Raw genomic sequence first — 17,069 nt, 5'->3', positions numbered from 1 at the left:
TTTTGGAAACACCCTCCATTTCTGGTTGTAGCTAGCACATGTGGATGGAGTTCTAGCATTGTTTATGGTCTGCATGACTGCCTCATCTAACTCTGGAGGGAGGGGCTGCAAAGTGGACATTTGGGGTGCCAAATCTGACCACCTGCCTGGGACAGGAGATCTGCCCTGGTTGGCAGAGGCCACGGTTGGCTGTGGATCAGCTGGAAGAGTGCAGGAAACCAATACCTCCGGCCACCGGGGAGCTATTAACAGCATGTTGTAATGACCTGTGGCAACCCTGTGGAGTATGTGGGGAATCAGAGTCTGTGGTGGAAAAGAGCACAACAAGCCTTTTGGCCATTCTTGAGACAGCATGTGTGGGACCCCCCTGAGCTGTCAGGGAAAACCAGCTCACGCATTGAGTTGTCTACACCGGTGCAAACAGATTAGTTTGAGCTCTGCCAAATCAGGACCACAGTAGAGTTACCACCTCTGGATGTAGCCTGGACAGGAGATCTACTGCCTTGTTCTCACCCCCAGAAAATACACTGCTCTGAGGATTGCCAGACGGGGAAAGGCCCACAGCCAGAGCTTCCTGGCCACCTGAAGACAGTGAAGGGATCTCGTGCCCCCTGGTGATTTATGTGGTACACTGTGGAGGAGTTGTCCATTCTTAGGGCATGTCTTCCCCCAATGAAGGCGAGAAATTCCACCAGGGCCAGGTGGACTGCTCTGAACTCTAACACACCGATGTGTTCACTGTTCCAAGGGGGCTTCCACACCATCCTTCCTTCCCAGACTGCTCAGAGAGGCGTCTGTGGACACTACTGTCCTCCGTGATGGAATGTTCCCCAGAGGGACCCCTGAGTGAAGAGGGACCTGTTCTTCCAAGAGTGCAATGCCCAGATACGCGACCGTGTCACCATGAGCTTCACCCTCCTGTCTCTTTTTGGATTGAGATTGAAGGTGTTCAGCCACCTCTGAGAATACCAGAGGGACCACCACCACCGTTGCTGAAATCATACCCAACCTCTGAAAGTGGGCCATTTCCAGCCGCTTGCTCAACTGAAACTGTTTCACTAGAGTGACGAACTTCAGAACCCTCTGTGGGGTGAGGGAAGCTGACATAGTGAAGGAGTTCAGGCGTAGACCTACAAATGTACACCTGCTCTGCTGAATGTGTGTTGCATGCACTCTCTTGTGTGGTGGGACTTCTCTGCCTTATCCAATATACCCTGAGAGTCTGGATGAAACACTCTGCCAGGCACAACAGCATATTGATGAGGTGTTCAGATTTTCTGAGAGGGAGGTCTGTGCCAGCCAAATCTGTCTACGAGCTAGCATGGCTGATGAAATTATCGCCCCCACGTCCCTTGTGGGGATGCGCATGCGCCAGCCCGCATGCTGCCTGTTGCCGTAGCTCCGTCTCGTCTGTCTTACTTTTTCCAACTTTTAACTTTCCTTTTTTCTTCCAAACTTGAGTAACTTGTGTGTAAGTGTAATTTAAACTACGCTCTTGCGAAAATGAGGGTAGAAAGTGTTTTTGTACTTTTTTTCGCCGTGGAATTTCTTCTTCTGCTACTCGGTCAGGGCACCGCTGCAGATCAGCTGTTTGGCCGCATTGTTTACACCAGGGAACAGCTGATCGCGCTGAAGCCAAGCAGCATGGCGCCCAGGACAACTGATGTCCCCACGGAGATCTGGAGGAGGACACACCGAGGATGCAGAGGTGGAACGAAGCGGCGAGGGAAGAGAGAGGGGTGCAGACAAAAGAGACTTAAGAACAAGAGATTTAAGCCGTGTCTGCCTTCTCTCGTCATGGGCAACGTGAGATCGCTGGCGAATAAAATGGACGAGCTAACGGCGTTAGCCCGGAGTCAGACGGAGTTCCGTGAGTGTAGTTTGATGTGCTTCTCAGAGACATGGCTACACCAGGATATCCCGGACCATAACGTTTCCATCGACGGCTTTCGGACTGTTCGGGCCGACAGGGATCACACCGGGAGCGGTAAGCGGAAAGGTGGCGGGCTTGCTGTTTTAGTAAACAACAGATGGTGTAACCCTGGTCACATTACCATCAAGCAGAGTATCTGTAGCCCGGACATTGAACTGTTAGCTGTGGGACTCCGGCCATATTATCTGCCACGTGAATTTTCACATGCCATTGTTGTGATTGTTTACATCCCCCCCTCTGCTAACCCGGCATCGGCGTGCAACGCCATTCACACCGCCATAGCACAACTCCAGACTCAACACCCGAGTGCACTCATTTTAATCTCGGGTGACTTCAACCATGTCAGTGTTTCAACAACACTGACTAATTTCACCCAGTATGTGAGCTGTCCTACTAGAGAGGAGAGGACACTGGACCTGCTGTATGCTAACGTGAAGGATGCATACAGCTCTTCCCCCCTCCCCCCTCTGGGTAGGTCAGACCACAACCTGGTTCACCTCAAACCCTGCTATGTGCCTCTGGTTAAAAGGCAGCCTGCGACCACAAGGACAGTGAGGAGATGGTCAGGGGAGGCCTATGAGACACTGCAGGAATGTTTTGAGGTGACAAACTGGGATGCACTCTGTGAGCCTCGTGGAGAGGACATTGACGGGCTCACTGAGTGCATCGCTGGCTACATTAACTTCTGTGTGGACTGCAATGTCCCAACCAAGATGGTCCATTGTTATCCAAATAACAAACCATGGGTAACAAAGGACATCAAAGACATCCTGAATTCGACACACCGGCTCCTGCTCATCCCCCCTCTAACTCAGCTGCTGTCAGCCCTCAAGCTCCTCTGAGTACTCTGCTCCCCCCTCCCCATCAGGCTAACGGCCCTCTCCAGACCGACGACTCCCCCCCTCCCCCACCTGTAACTTCTGCTGTGTGCCTGACTGCTGACCAGGTGAGAGGACAGCTGATGAGGCTCCACTCAAACAAGGCTGCAGGCCCCGATGGCGTTAGCCCCGGGGTGCTAAAAGCCTGTGCCCCCCAGCTTTGTGGAGTCCTTCAACACGTCTTTAACCTGAGCCTCGTTCCTGTGCCGAAGACGCCACGCCCCAGTGGCTCCAAGGACTACAGACCGGTGGCACTGACCTCCCACATAATGAAGACCCTGGAGAGACTAGTGCTGGAACAGCTGCGGCCCATGGTCAGACCCCTACCAGCCCCGGCTGGGAGTTGAGGACGCCATCATCTACCTGCTTAACCGCATCCACCGATCCCGGTGAGGATCATGTTTTTTGACTTCTCCAGTGCTTTCAACACCATCCGGCCTGCCCTGCTGGGAGAGAAGCTGGCAGCGATGCAGGTGGACACCCCCTTGTGTCCTGGATTGTGGACTACCTGACTGGCAGACCACAGCACGTGCGCCTGCAGCACTGTGTGTCAGACAGCGTGGTCAGCAACACTGGGGCCCCTCAGGGGACTGTCCTCTCTCCCTTCCTCTTCACCATCTACACCACGGACTTCAGCTACCACACAGAGTCCTGCCACCTTCAGAAGTTTTCTGATGACTCTGCTGTGGTGGGGTGTATCAGCGGTGGTGATGAGACGGAGTACAGGGCTGTGGTGGGTAACTTTGTTTCATGGTGCGAGCAGAACCATCTGCAGCTCAATGCGACAAAGTCAAAGATTGTAATCTGGTTGTAGATCTACGGAGGGCCAAGACACCAGTGACCCCGGTTTCCATCCAGGGGGTCAGTGTGGACATTGTGGAGGACAACAAGTACCTGGGAGTATACTTAGATAACAAACTGGACTGGACCAAGAACACTCACCTCTATTTTCTGAGGAGGCTGAGGTCCTTCAACATCTGCCGGACAATGCTGAAGATGTTTTATGAGTCTGTGGTGGCCAGTGCTATCCTGTATGCTGTTGCATGCTGGGGCAGCAGGCTAAAGGTAGCGGACGCCAACAGACTAAATAAACTGATCCGTAAGGCCAGTGACATTGTGGGGGTGGAGCTGGACTCTCTGGCGGTGGTGTCAGAGAGGAGGATGCTGGCCAAACTACACGCCATCTTGGACAGTGTCTCCCACCCGCTCCATGACGTGCTGGTCAAGCAAAGGTGCACCTTCAGCGGAAGACTCATCCCACCAAAAAGCACCACAGAGCGCCACAGGAAGTCATTCCTGCCTGTGGCCATCAAACTATTTAACTCCTCCCTCTAAGGGTTAGTCTGTTTGACCCTAGGTCACTAAACTGGACATTGAGCATTACATCTCCGCCATAATTAATAATAATTGTGCAATATTCTGTTTACTACTCCCATGCAATATTTTTTCCCTTGTTAGTTTTTCTTATTTATTGTTACTGATACTATATACCTCAATTACTCTCGACAGTACATGCACCTCTGCTTATTACTATTATTTATTACATAATTAGTGACATTGTATTTTATACTGTACTTCACCATCAACCAGTAAACCCACTTGGTACTCGACACTTAGTTTATCTTATACTTATACCGACATGATACTTAATTTATTTCTGACCTGTTTTATAGTGTTTATAGTGTATCATATCGTTTTCTAGTACTTTCTCCTGTGTGCACTGACGTTAAGGCGAGCTACTGTAACAAAGAGTTTCCCTACGGGGATCAATAAAGTATTTCTGATTCTGATTCTGATTCTGATGCACAATAAGGGCATACACTATAAGGGCAGAGTCAATAAGGCTCATGGTGTTCCGTCCTCAGGTCTTCCTAATAGCAGCCAACAAAACAGCCAAAGCATTGCCCGACCAGGCCGCTCTTGCGGCTGTATTGTAGGCATGAGAGATTAAGCAGTTGGTCTTATTACACTCCCTGACCGGACAGTGTGGATTGGCTGTCACACGGGCCGTCACAGGGCCGCCATTTCTCTATCAAACGGTGGCATATTGGCCAGCCCAGTCTCAGGTCCATATTGAGACCTAGTGAGCTTCCTACAACCAGCATTAAATTGCGGAGCACTGGCAGGGTTGTTCCATGCTTTCCACAACATCTGCAAATAATCTACATCTGCATGAACTGAAATGGGTGTTTGGGAAATGCCAAACTCCCTCTACAGGAGCTGGAGCCTCCGATAGTACACTTAGCCCCACAATCTTTGATGTGCTCAAAATTGATGAGTTGATATCCGTAGCAGTCTCTCCTCCAATGCTACCTCGGGCCAAATCTATCTCACACAGTGAAGATTTGAGTCTCTCTTCCTCACCCGCATCACTCCCAAAAAGGGATTCATGTGCATACAAAGACAGGACATCTTGTTGACCAAGCTTCTTCTGATAAGAAGGCAAGTCATCGTGGGAGGACACGCCTGGCTCCGGAACTGTACCCGAAACAGGACGTTGTGCCTCAATCTGACCCAGTCTGTCCGAGAGGCTCTGAATGCCAATATCTTTTGCTGGGTGTCCGCTTGTTGTTCCTGTGAACACGTCTGCGCCTCCTAGAGTGTGCTCTAGAACTATGTCTGCCATCACTTGACTGGGTAGGCGGAGACTGAGCAGCTGAGCCCCATGAAGACTGCTCCACCCTCCTGGCCCTACTAATGCGCTCCTCTAGACGGAGCTCCGTAGCAGCACCATATGGATTTTCTATGTAATGTGCCAGTCCCAGACAAGGGGGGCATTCCCGATGGCCCTCGCGGGGGTTGTCGAGGTACGCCAACCTCTCTCCGAGTCGGTTTATGAGAAGGGATCCACACGAGACCTACCAATGTCTTTTACAAGTATTTATTTCCCCACAAATACACAATACAAACAAACAATACAGATATATCTGGAGACACAACATGCTCACCGTCTTGAATCTACGGCTCCCCAGTTATGTCTGAAGTTTAAGGCACAAAGCAGTTGATTATATGTTAAAGCCACACCCGATCACACAACATTCAGTATTTTCCCACAGCTTATTCTCTCAGTGCACCTGTTAGTCTCTGACCTTGGTTTGTACCTTCCCCCACTTTCTCTTATCTAACTGTTAGTTAGTTGCAGTCTATGGTGCGGCTCCAGCTGCTGGCCTGAGAAGTTGCATGAGTTAGACTACACAGGGAAAAACATCTTACATGACAGGGTGTACACAGCACAAGCTATCAGTCATAATATCCCAGCCCAGGGTGAATTCCACAGGGTCCACGACCCACGCCTGACAAAAGTGGCAAAATTGGAAGGCCATCTTCCCAACAGCTACGAATAACCAACAGGAACGCAATCAGCAGTCTATACAATGTGCTTGTCAAGATAGGTAGTGACTAACACTCACCCAATGAAATATGCACAATAAATCAAAATAAAGCCCACCCGCTGCGAACAGGGGATAATGCCAACACAGATAGCACCAGAAGGAAAAAATACTGTTTTCAGTATTTAACAACTCAAATAGACCTCGCTCTGCTGAGGCTTTTTTTTTTTCAACTTAACACCAACCTTAATGGGGATTAGCTTAAAATCTTCACAGAAAATGAAAAAACAAAAACTCAGACTCACTGTGTGCAAACGCATGGTCAAAACAAGAGAAAATTCCCACTCACTGCGAACAGTGAGCTACTGGGAAAAACCACAACAAAACAAATTTCTTTCAACTCTCCTCTTTTGGGAGAAAACAAAAAGAAATATATAGTAGCATTTACTAAGTTGTGGAATAAGTGAAGCTAACGTACTTGCTTAACCAGCTTTGCCAAACAATTAGCCACCTGTTAAAAGGGAGCGGTTAACAACAGCATACCCACTTTCTGTTGTTTCATTAAAAAGTCTGAAAAAAATTACTTTGTTTGTAAACCAAATGCCTATGTATCTAGGGTCCGTGTACGTTTTGATAGTTTGTTTTTTCGTTTGAACCATAAAACGAAGAAAAGGAAATACCACGTTTGTCTTCGTTTTTCTGAAAAGAACCAAAATTGGACCATTATTTGAATTTGGTATCGTTCAAACAAAAAAACAAATCTGGCAGTCCGTTTCTTCATTTTAGAAGTCAGAATCAAAAAACGAGAAAACCAAATTAAATTAACGGTCCAGGTCCGTGTACATTTTGATAGTTTGTTTTTTCATTTGAACCAAAAAACGAACAAACTAAAATACTGTTTTTTTCATTTTTCGTTTTATTCCAAAAACTGAAAAACAAAGCTGTTTTTCAGTTTTTGTTGTCTGAATCAAAACACAAAAAACGACAAAACCATGACATGAAGAAAAGCAAGACAGGTGACCCGGAAGTAAAAGTAAATATATCAAATAAAAGCCAAGAGGATAGAATGGCCATTCTATAAAAGTGTAACATTATGCAAGCGCATGATCTATAGCCTACCAGGGAAACTTTAGAAGATAAATAAATACACAAGGTCTGGGTGGGTTGCCGGTGGGTGAAATAGGGTGAAACATAAAACAGACGTTATGCACATTTATGCAGAAGGCACAGCAGCTTAACTTCAATGATAATTTAAATCTCCCGACACGCAGCCAGGATCAGTCAGGATCTAACCAAATCTATTCAAATAGTCACACTGGTTCACAGTCCAGGTTCATACAGTGAAACTGTTTGAAACATAGCAGCTGTCCTCCTGATAAATCTTGAGCTCCATCAAGGCAGTCTAAAAACATTTATTTCACAAGCTAAAAGTTTAATTCTGTTTCCCCTGGTGAGTTTCCTGTGTCCAGTTTTTAGTTTTGCTGCTTAAATGTCCCATGATATTTGCTGTGACATGACTGGATTAAAGAAAACACTCATACAGCAATACAACACACAATAAAGAAATCACCTGGAAAGCTTGCGCTGCTCGACATCATTTAAAAGGCAATGTAGCCTACAGGGACCGGTACAGGCGGAGAGAAATGTCCATGCGGGTCTCTAAATTGGAAAAAATAATTTGTTCAGTGGTTGGCTGCTGGATGATTTATGCATACATGCGGATTTGGATGATGTCAGAGCCGATCTATCTAGGCTATCTATCTATCCATCTATTGCAAGTTGCCAATATTTTTGTAGAGATGCAATATGAGCAGATAATATAGACATGACAATAAAAACAAGTACTTGTTTTTCACTTTTATTGTTAGCTAGGCTACATCTATATTATCTTTATCACAAACATTAAAAATAACCACATATGGAGATACACTGGACAGGAAGGGTATGAAAAATTGTAATCTGAAAGTAACTAGTAACTAAAGCTGTCAGACAAATGTAGTGGAGTAAAAAGTACAATATTTGCCTCTGAAATGTAGTGGAGTAGAAGCAGCATAAAATGTAAATACTCAAGTAAAGCACAAGTACCTGAAAATTGTACTGAAGTACAGTACTTGAGAAAATATACTTAGTACATTCCATCACTGGTGAATATTAGCTCGATCTTGACGTAGACTATGAAGTTATTTGGTAGCCTATTACTAGGCTATGTGAAACGAACAATAAATTGGTTGCACGTGGGGACCTCTGTTAGTCACTTTAGACAACACTATTTGTTATATTACACATCTGTTTGCATTTTTATACCATTACTGCATTTTACTAACTCGACATCTTCTCTCTCCCGTAGTTCTGTGCTTTCTCGTTTCTCTCCTCTCTCCTTCTGTCGCATTCAGCAGGTATTTCTGCCTCCAGAGCTGCAGAGTCTGGATCTGTGGTTGCGGGCCACCTGCTGCCCCCGTGTTCCTGCTCGACAACTGATACTACAATTGTCTACTATTATAATTATCATTATTATTCCTATCACTATAATACCTATTATTATTACTTTATTAATATTATCACTACCATTACATTATTATTATTCTAAAATTCTAGGTGGAATTTGCATTGTGGCCCCCGCCCTCAACCCAACCGGCAGCGGCGGATGGCCGCCCACCCTGAGTCTGCTTCCGCTTGAGGTTTCTGCCTCTTAAAGGAAGTGTTTCCTTGCCACTCTCGCCAAATGCTCATGATGGGATTTGTTGGGTCTCTGTAAATAATATTATAAAGAGTACGGTCTAGACCGACTACTATAGGAAAAGTGCAATGAGAAAACTTCTGTTTTGAATTGGCGCTATATAAATAAAATTTAATTGAATTCAATTGAACTATTTGGGAAGGACCACACAGGCTTTTTTCCAAGAAAAAGATCTTTATTTATGTAGCCTTTGTAGGCCTATGTATGCATTTATTTATTTAACGTTTCCGTGGTGGGCTATAGATCATGCGCTTGCATAATGTTACACTTTTATAGAATGACCATTCGAGCCTCTTGGCTTTTATTTTGATATATTTACTTTTAGTTCCGGGTCACTTGTCTTGCTTTTCTTCATGTCTTTCTTCAAAAGGAAAAACGAAAAAAGGAATTTGCAAAAACCCCAATTGGACCCAGGTCGTCAAACTGCGCCTTCCCGCGAGCCGTAGCGAGGTGCTTTCCCTGAGACCTGTAGCTAGTTACACTCCAGACCCAACCCACTCCGAGGCCCTGCTCCTGGACTGCACGCCAACAGCTTTAGGATATATTTCCCTCTAACAATAACGACACCTAAGTAAGAAGAAAAAAATAAGATGCCTTTGCCTGTGCAAGTGTTTAACTTTCAGGTAAGTCTTAACCATTCCTGCTTTTGTCATTTCCAACCAGCCAGGATTGCTGGAAACTAAATATGATGTATCTTCAGCAACTTACCAGTGGTGTAACCTTAGCTAGCCTTTAGCTAACGTTAGCTAGGTAGCTAACGTTAAATTAACGAAAATCATTTACGAAGCAATATTATGTTGGATTTAAAGGTTTAAAATTGGTTGGCAATTTTTGCTATAGGCACTACCCTTCCCTCACGTTAACGTTACAGTACATCTTAATGAAGAAAACGAAGGAATAGCTAACATAATTAATTATATATGTATTGAAATAATTACTGCCTGGTGCATTGGATTATGCCGAATTGAGGAATGGCCCTCAAAAATTCATAAAACGTTTTAAATGCATGCATGTTTGACAGTAAGCCAAACAATTTGAAATTGAGAGATTGTTATAACGTTAATGGAGTTTGGAACTGAAGGCTAACAACTGACTGAAGGCCTCCGTTGGCTAACAACATTAACAGTGACGATGCCAGCATTGTCATAACGGTACAATGGCAAAACAACAAATTACGCAACTAGTTAGCTGTCACTGAGGTACAGACATCTTAAGTTTGATTCTTCACCAAAGTTAAACATAACAGAGACTGAAGTACAGCTTTTGTTTATCATTGTAGCCTGTAGGTAACGAAAGCTAGCATTGCCAAGCCAACTTCCTGTTATTAGCAGTTTGTCACATTGGCTCTAAATAGCAGCTAGCATCGCATACAATACTAACATACTATACAACTTTTGCAAGAAGTTTCTCTTCTCAAAGGTGGTGTTAATTCAACGTCAATAACCAATGTCTGAATGTACCGCCGTCATCACCCTGTTAAAAAGCTAACAAAGCAAATGTTAACGTAACGTTTGTTCAAACTGTGGCGACGCCAAAGTACCTTTTAGGAATCAAGTAGTCATTTTGCCTTGCTTCTTGCCAACCATACATCCTGTTTAGAACAAGGCTTAAGAACTGTTGTGAGTTATTATTGTCCACTGTTGAAATCAGCCTGTATATCCATTGTGCAGGACAACATTTCCAATATAATACATTCTCACATCGCCAATCAACGATACATTCAGAACTACCATTAGCAATGTAAACCAACCCTTGAAGCTGTTTTATAATTGCAGTTAGGTCCAGGCAGTTATTCAATAACAGTAGAACACAGTAAATTGCATTGAAATTAATTTAGTTTTTTGAATATACTGCACCGTGTTCTGTGCAATGCTGTTTAAAGGTGGGGTATGCGATTCTGGAAAAATCCAATACCATGATGAATTCCATGATATAGAGCGAACAGCGACACAGCAAGTAATGTACTAACATTAGCTAGGTTGTGGGTTAGCAACCTGTCCCTACAGTAGCTGCTGCGAAACTAACAGCCAGAGAGGACGAGACGTCTCCCAGAGCCAGCACAGCAGCTCCAGACAGCGATGCTCACAACTCTCCTGCTGCTACAGCTAACGTCACAACAACAGCAGATCTTGGCTAACTAGAAAGTCAGCTGAATGTCCGTGAGCAAGTCATTTAACGTCACCTGACACAAATCATGGCTGGAATAGTGCTGTGTGGCTCGGTCCGAGCCTCTCTGTTTTTCCCATTTACAGAGCCAGGGCTGAGTACAAACGTCGGATGTTTTTTAAGCTAACACACTGAACGGACAGCTAGTGGACCATGATGAGAAATTTGCTGAATTTGATTTGTGTATTGGATTAGAATCGCATACCCCAACTTTAATAGTTCATTCTATGGACAGCTCCTGGTCCTGAAATGAGGTTGCTTTTTGAGGTTAACAAGCAAGCATCAGCACAAGCAATAGACATTCAGCCTGATGATGTTTACGTAGCTCAGCTGAAGAGGCTGCAGCACACAGTTTGTTGTGGTTGTTATAGTTCACCGGTTGGCTGTTGTTTTAAGTAATCCATTTTACAGCATCACAGCAGCCAGAGAGGATTTGCTCATTGGAAAACTGACACTAGTCATCTTTTCAATGCTTAATAAATATATGAAACATTTTTATTACAATTCTAGTATTATTTTGATGTTATTCTGTTTTAATATAGATCATGTCTTGTATTGTGATTTCTGCTAACCTCTGTGCCTGGTGTGTTTCTCTCAGGGGTCTGTGGAGCCCATGCAGATTGATGCAGACCCCCAGGATGACCAGCAGAATGCTCCGGACACCAACTACATAGTGGAGAACCCGACACTGGTATTGACCTGGCATTTCATGCACACCCTTACCTTAACACTAACCCTTGATGGTGGCACACAATGTACATAATGTTTATCCAATGACGGATAATTGTTTGCATGATGCCTTTGTGGCAGTTACGTCAGTCTCTGTTGTTAAGGAATTCAGGGGTCACTGGGGTCTAGGGCTACCCCCTAAACCTTGATGATTTGAATCATCAGTTGAGAAGCGCACAGGGTTGACTGGCGTTTTGTCAGTTGAATCACTGGACTTTTTTTTTCAGCTGCTTCATTGTACACAGAGCAACACAGGATAATAGCACGGCAGTCTGTAAACTTTTACAAACAGAGTCTTGTCTCAAAATGACCTAACTACAAAGCTAACTGTGATGGAAACAGAGCAGCGTGACACAAAGCAGCCAGACTCTTGTCTCATGTTTACTGCCCCGGCGCTCTCAGCTACAGATTTTATAACTGAACTATGACCGTGACGTACACTTTTTATTTCTCTTGACTGTGTGTAAATCTGATGTTTTCACATCATAGATGATGAACAAGGACATTAAAACATGAGTCTTACAGGTGAAACATGAGGCCCATGTAGGCTGTAATAGGAGTTGAGTGTGGTGCAGCTGCTCTGCAGTTGTGCTTGACTGGCCATAAATAACAAATTTGTCATAATTGTAGGTAAGGCTGCCCAAATTTTCACAGAAACAAAATTTGCTATGCTGTGATTCTCATCTGCAAGAAACCTCTTGATACTTCAAAGGCTAATGGGAGATTTTTTTGTTCTTGTTGGGGTCTGCACACATATCATAGAGCTACTTAGAATAGATGTGTAATGAATTTAGGTCATTATTATTCTTTAACTTGGTTTCAGTGCAACGCTATTGAATGTTTTTTTTTTTTAAATGTGCAATACATAAAACAATAAGTTTGAATGTCAGTGTAGTACATGAAAACAACCAAAACCTTTCTTCAATAAACCACCAAACCCATATATTACCAAATGCAGGGAAAACTACTGTGACATCACTCCAATCAAATTATTCAATGGAGCAGTTTTGACGTTGTTTTTAATAACATCTTTCACCGGTCCCTCCGTGTGTGCAGGACCTGGAACAGTATGCAACCAGCTACAGTGGATTAATGCGCATTGAGAGGCTTCAGTTCATCGCTGAGCATTGCCCTCAGCTCAGAGTGGAAGCCCTGAAGATGGCCCTCACCTTCGTCCAGAGGACCTTCAATGTCGACACTTATGAGGAGATCCACCGTAAACTCACAGAGGCCACACGGTATTATATTTAATGATCCCATGGCATCAAAATACTGCTTTTGGAGTGTTCCTCTTCTGAAAGAGTACAATCCTGATTTGAAAACAGATCATGTTAGCATGTTAGCAGTTGTACATCCCATGCTTTGCATTTCTTGAACATGCATTTGGGCACTGCTCATAGATAGATAGATAGATAGATAGTCAGTCATTGTGCCCCCCCCCAAAAAATCGCTCTCGCTCTCTCTCTCTCTCTCTCTCTCTCTCTCTCTCTCTCTCTCTCTCTCTCTCTCTCTCTCTCTCTCTCTCTCTCTCTCTCAAAAAACCTAGCACAGCAGCAGCCTGCCATTGAGTCTGGTTCTGTCCAAGCTCTCCACCCTCTTAAAGGAAGTTTAATTTGTGTTGTGTGTGTATTATATTTATTTTTATTTTTTTACCTATAGAGAAGTGCAGGGTGTTCCAGACACAGTACCTGAAGGCGGGGTTGTTCCTCCTCCCCTGGACTCAGCCTGGGCCGAGTCCACCAGAAAAAAGGCCCTTCTCAAACTGGAGAAATTGGATACTGATCTCAAGAACTACAAGGGAAACTCCATTAAAGAGAGCATCAGGTATGATGGCACACGACATGGTTGTCTTGAGTTTATTAGCAGAGAACCCAAAGAACTGTGTTTTCAAAGTCACCATTTCATGAATTTTTAGATATCGTCCACCAATTGGAAGGTCGGTGGTTCGATCCCCGACCTTCAGAGAGAGAGAGAGAGAGAGATAGAGAGAGATATACTGGAAAAGTATATGGGAGGGGGAGGCATCACACAATAGCGATGCAAAGTGGCTAGTGGCTCTGAGAGAGGACCACAGCAACCTCCCTGAACAGAATCCAGTCACCATCACAGCGGCAGACATCCAAGAAAGAGTCTCAGGTATGAAAAACTGGACAGCACCAGGCCCCGACAGGATCCACACCTACTGGCTAAAGAAGCTCACTGCACTCCACGAGCACCTGGCAGCACAAATGAACCAGCTGCTAAGGGATGGGACGCAACCTGAATGGCTTACCGAAGGGCGTACAATCCTGATCCTGAAGGATCCCGCAAAGGGTACAGTCCCATCCAACTATTGGCCAATAACCTGTGTCTCCACAACATGGAAGCTCATGTCAGGCATCATTGCGGCTAAGATAAGTGGACACATGGATCAATACATGAGCAAAGCACAGAAGGGCATCGGCAAATGAACCGGAGGAGCCAAACACCAATTCCTGGTTGACAGAACAGTCACCCAAGACTCCAGAACCCGACACACCAACCTGTGCACTGCCTGGATTGATTACAAGAAAGCATATGACTCAATGCCACACACATGGATCAGTGAATGCTTGGAGATGTACAACATCAACAGGACTCTAAGAGACTTCATTGCAAACTCGATGAGGCTGTGGAAAACCACCCTTGAGGCCAATGGCAAGCCACTTGCACAAGTATCCATCAAATGTGGCATATACCAAGGAGATGCCCTGTCCCCACTGCTGTTCTGCATAGGTCTCAGCCAAATAATCAACAAGACTGGCTATGGATACCGACTCAGGAATGGGGCCACCATCAGTCACCTCCTCTACATGGATGCCATCAAGCTATATGCTAAGAGCGAGCGGGACATCGACTCACTGATCCACACCACCAGGATCTACAGCTCTGACATTGGGATGTCATTCGGGCTTGAGAAGTGCAGTCGAATGGTGACGAAGAGAGGGAAGGTAGTCCACACAGAAGGGGTCTCACTCCCAGAAGGAACAATAGCAGACATTGAGGACGGTTACAAGTACCTTGGAATACCACAGGCAAATGGCAACCTCGAAGAGGTAACAAGGAAAACAGCAACTGCCAAATACCTCCAACGAGTAAGGCAAGTCTTAAGAAGTCAGCTCAATGGCAAGAACAAGGCCCAGGCAATAAACACCTACGCCCTGCCAGTGATCATATACCCTGCGGGAAAAATAAGGTGGCCAAAGGAGGAGATACAGACCACAGACGTTAAGACGCGAAAGCTCCTCACCATGCATGGAGGGTTCCATCCCAAATCCATAACCCTGAGACTGTACGCTAGCCGTAAGGAAGGCGGCCGTGGACTAGTGAGTGTGAGAGCCACTATCCAGGATGAAACTTCCAAGATCCACAAGTACATCAAAGATAAGACCCCAACAGATGACGTGCTCAGTGAATGTCTCAGGCAATGGGGACCAAAGGAAGAGGTGCTGGAGGAGGGACCATCATGGGAGGACAAACCCCTACATGGGATGTACCACCGGAACATAACTGAAGTGGCTGTTATCAAGAAATCCTACCAATGGCTAGAGTGAGCCGGACTGAAGGATAGCACAGAGGCACTCATCATGGCTGCACAGGAGCAGGCCCTGAGCACCAGAGCAATAGAGGCCCAGATCTACCACACCAGACAAGACCCAAGGTGTAGGCTGTGCAAAGAGGCCCCTGAGACAATCCAGCACATAACTGCAGGGTGTAAGATGCTGGCAGGGAAAGCATACATGGAGCGCCATAACCAAGTGGCTGGCATAGTGTACAGGAACATCTGGACTGGAAACCCTGAGGTCAAAGTGGGAAGCACCTCCAAAGGTGGTAGAGAATGACTGAGCCAAGGTCCTGTGGGACTTCCAGATTCAGACTGACAGAATGGTAATGGCGAACCAACCAGACATCGTGGTGGTGGACAAACAGCAGGGGAAAGCCGTTGTGGTTGAAGTGGTAATACCAAGTGATGGCAACATCAGGAAAAAGCAACATGAGAAACTAGAGAAATAGGGGCTCAGAGAAGAGCTGGAGAAGGCTTGGAAGGTGAAGGCGACAGTGGTGCCCGTGGTCATCAGAGCACTCGGGGCAGTGACCCCCAAGGCCTCTGGTAGAAGGACGAAGTTTTATTTATTTATATATATATATATATATATATATATATATATATATATATATATATATATATATATATATATATATATATATATATATATATATATATATATATATATATATGTATATATATATATATATATATATATATATATATATATATATATATATATATATATATATATATATATATATATATATATATATATATATATATATATATATATATATATATATATATATATATATATATATATATATATATATATATATATATATATATATATATATATATATATATATATATATATATATATATATATATATATATATATATATATATATATATATATATATATATATATATATATATATATATATATATATATATATATATATATATATATATATATATATATATATATATATATATATATATATATATATATATATATATATATATATATATATATATATATATATATATATATATATATATATATATATATATATATATATATATATATATATATATATATATATATATATATATATATATATATATATATATATATATATATATGTATATATATATATATATATATATATATATATATATATATATATATATATATATATATATATATATATATATATATGTATATATATATATATATATATATATATATATATATATATATATATATATATATATATATATATATATATATATATATATATATATATATATATATATATATATATATATATATATATATATATATATATATATATATATATATATATATATATATATATATATATATATATATATATATATATATATATATATATATATATATATATATATATATATATATATATATATATATATATATATATATATATATATATATATATATATATATATATATATATATATATATATATATATATATATATATATATATATATATATATATATATATATATATATATATATATATATATATATATATATATATATATATATATATATATATATATATATATATATATATATATATATATATATATATATATATATATATATATATATATATATATATATATATATATATATATATATATATATATATATATATATATATATATATATATAT

At 42.4% G+C, this 17,069-nt stretch overlaps 1 protein-coding gene across 1 annotated transcript in view; it reads left to right on the top strand.

Annotated features, from left to right (window-relative positions):
* The first annotated feature begins 9,064 nt into the window (after positions 1-9,064).
* gps1 (G protein pathway suppressor 1) overlaps positions 9,065-17,069 on the top strand; it is a 16,034-nt gene continuing 8,029 nt past the window's right edge. Inside the window, exons 1-4 of the mRNA XM_044182662.1 lie at positions 9,065-9,500; positions 11,642-11,734; positions 12,829-13,010; positions 13,432-13,596. Coding sequence (XP_044038597.1) covers positions 9,468-9,500; positions 11,642-11,734; positions 12,829-13,010; positions 13,432-13,596 — 473 coding nt within the window. The 5' untranslated portion in view covers positions 9,065-9,467. The remainder of the gene's footprint in view (positions 9,501-11,641; positions 11,735-12,828; positions 13,011-13,431; positions 13,597-17,069) is intronic.

The sequence above is a fragment of the Siniperca chuatsi genome, linkage group LG21 (genome assembly GCF_020085105.1).
Source record: "Siniperca chuatsi isolate FFG_IHB_CAS linkage group LG21, ASM2008510v1, whole genome shotgun sequence".
NCBI lineage: Eukaryota > Metazoa > Chordata > Actinopteri > Centrarchiformes > Sinipercidae > Siniperca > Siniperca chuatsi.
The sequence above is the reverse complement of the archived record's forward strand: the minus strand, read 5'-3'. Positions and strand labels throughout refer to the sequence as shown.